We start from the raw sequence: 2,211 nt of genomic DNA, 5'->3' as shown, positions 1-2,211 counted from the left end.
AAAATGCACTAAAACTCACCAACACGCACCAAAACGAACCGACACGCACCAAAACTCACCGACATGCACTAAAACTCACCAACACGCACCGACAGGCACCAAAACGCACCAAAACTCACTGACATGCACCAAAACGCACCAAAACTCACCAAAACACACCAACACGCACCGACGTACTGACACGCACCAAAACCCATCGACATCCACCAAAATGCACCAAAACTCACCGAGACGCACCAACACGCACTAAAACTCATTGACACGCACAAACACGCACTAAAACTCACCAACACGGACCAACACGCACCGACATGCACCAAAATGCACTAAAACTCACCAACATGCACCAAAACTCACTGACATGCACCAAAACTCACCAAAACGCACCGACACGCACCAAAACTCACCGATACGCACTAAAACTCACCAACACGCACCGACATGCACGAAATGGCTGTTGCCATCTTATATTCTAATGTTACTTTAATAAAAGAGTACTATAAAAGAATACACTCTCACGTATTATTGAATTTTGAGCATGATGCGATTGCTGTTAATCACAGAAAATCCTGTGATTAATCAAGTTAAATTTGTTCATCTTTGCCCTGCACCAACCAAACCAAAAAAGTTGAACCATTGCATTGCTCCTCTACTCTCCTGCACAGAAGAGGTCACATGACATGTCTCCTCCCAGTGCGTGGCCGTCTCACTGGGCGTGAGGAAGGACTGAGCTCACATAAGCAGCGGGAAGGTGAGCTCACCTGGCAGACGGCCTGCGCAGGGTAACAAGCAGCAGCAGGGAGCCCCCGATGATGGCGTCCCTCACCAACATCACGGGGGGGCTGAAGTATCAAGGCCTGCTGGAGTCGGTGATGTTCTCCACGCTGACCACGGTCCCGTGCTGCGTCTTCCTCCTAGTCAACGCCGCCATGCTGATGACCTTGAGGAGCCGGCCTCTGTTCCGTGAGACCCCTCGCTACCTGCTGCTGCTGAACCTGCTGTGCGCCGACACCGCGCAGATGGCCCTCAGCCAACTGCTCTACCTGCTGGCCGCCAGCCGGGCGCCGCTCACCTACCCGCCCTGCGGCGTCCTCGTCATGCTGGCCGACCTCACCAACAGGGTGTCCCCTCTCACGCTACTGGTCATGTCCCTGGAGAGGTACGTGGCCGTGTGCCACCCGCTGAGGCACGCCACCCTAGTGACAGCGAGGAGCACGGCGGTGGCCGTGGCGGTGGTCTGGGCCATCAGCTGGATGAACGTCCTCACGCGGGTCGTCCTGCTGCTGGACTTTCCCTTTAAGGACCTGCAGAGCCTGCAGATGGCCGACTTCTGCTCCAAGGATCGCATGATGCTCGGCGTTGTGTCCGAGGTCTATGACAGAGGCTACACCTACTTCCTGTTTGCGTCGACCAGCGTGGTCGTGGCTTCCTCCTACGTCGCCGTGACGATGGCAGCCCGCTCGGCCTCCAGTGGCGGAGCCTCGGCCAGGAGGGCCCGCGACACGCTGCTGCTGCACCTGGTGCAGGTGGGCCTCAGCCTCTCGTCCACCTTGTACAGCCCCGTCCTCGTGGCGCTCTCGCGCAGCGTGAGCCGCCTCCTGTTTGTGCGCCTGCAGAACGTTCTCTACGTCGCCATCTTCATCTTCCCCCGGTGTCTGAGCTCTCTGATCTACGGCCTCCGAGATAAGAGCATCCGACCGGTGCTGCTGCAGCATCTGAGCTGTGGGCTGACGCTCTCCATCGGCACCACGCGTCCCCACTTTCACATGCGTGATGTTTAAATACACATTCATGTATTCATGTGACATGGATTCATTTAAACATGTATTGATGTGACATATATTGATGTAAACATGTATTTATGTAAACATGTATTTATTCAAACATCAATTTAATTAACATGTATGTATAGAAAGTTATCATGTTTTCATGTACATAGGCATTTATGTGTAAACTGAATCCTCTCTCTTCACTCTGTGGAGACTTTTAAACGATCCCACTTGAAGCAGCGTAGTAGAAGAGCTCAGATCAGGTTGGATTCTGCTTGTTTCCACTGTCCATCGCGCATTATTTGTCTCTTCATTACCGTGTTGATTCCTCTCATGTGTCTCCTTTAGTCTTGAAGACTTTTGTGTTCTATTTAGAGACTGAATGCTGAATATTGAAATATTGAATGAAACTGTATAAAACCGTTGAGCTGAGCTCTGCAGA

At 52.3% G+C, this 2,211-nt stretch overlaps 1 protein-coding gene across 1 annotated transcript; it reads left to right on the top strand.

Annotated features, from left to right (window-relative positions):
* Window positions 1-812: 812 nt before the first annotated feature.
* On the top strand, window positions 813-1,781 carry LOC119215821 (odorant receptor 131-2-like). Its single transcript, XM_037468274.2, has one exon. The coding sequence runs from the start codon at window positions 813-815 to the stop codon at window positions 1,779-1,781; it is 969 nt and encodes a 322-aa protein (XP_037324171.2).
* Window positions 1,782-2,211: the final 430 nt, after the last annotated feature.

The sequence above is a fragment of the Pungitius pungitius genome, chromosome 16, assembly GCF_949316345.1.
Source record: "Pungitius pungitius chromosome 16, fPunPun2.1, whole genome shotgun sequence".
Lineage (NCBI taxonomy): Eukaryota > Metazoa > Chordata > Actinopteri > Perciformes > Gasterosteidae > Pungitius > Pungitius pungitius.
This window is presented reverse-complemented; position numbering and strand designations above follow the sequence as displayed.

Bases quoted from the DNA above. Each gene is read 5' to 3' on its own strand.
- LOC119215821 (XM_037468274.2), top strand. From the start codon at position 813: ATGGCGTCCCTCACCAACATCACGGGGGGGCTGAAGTATCAAGGCCTG.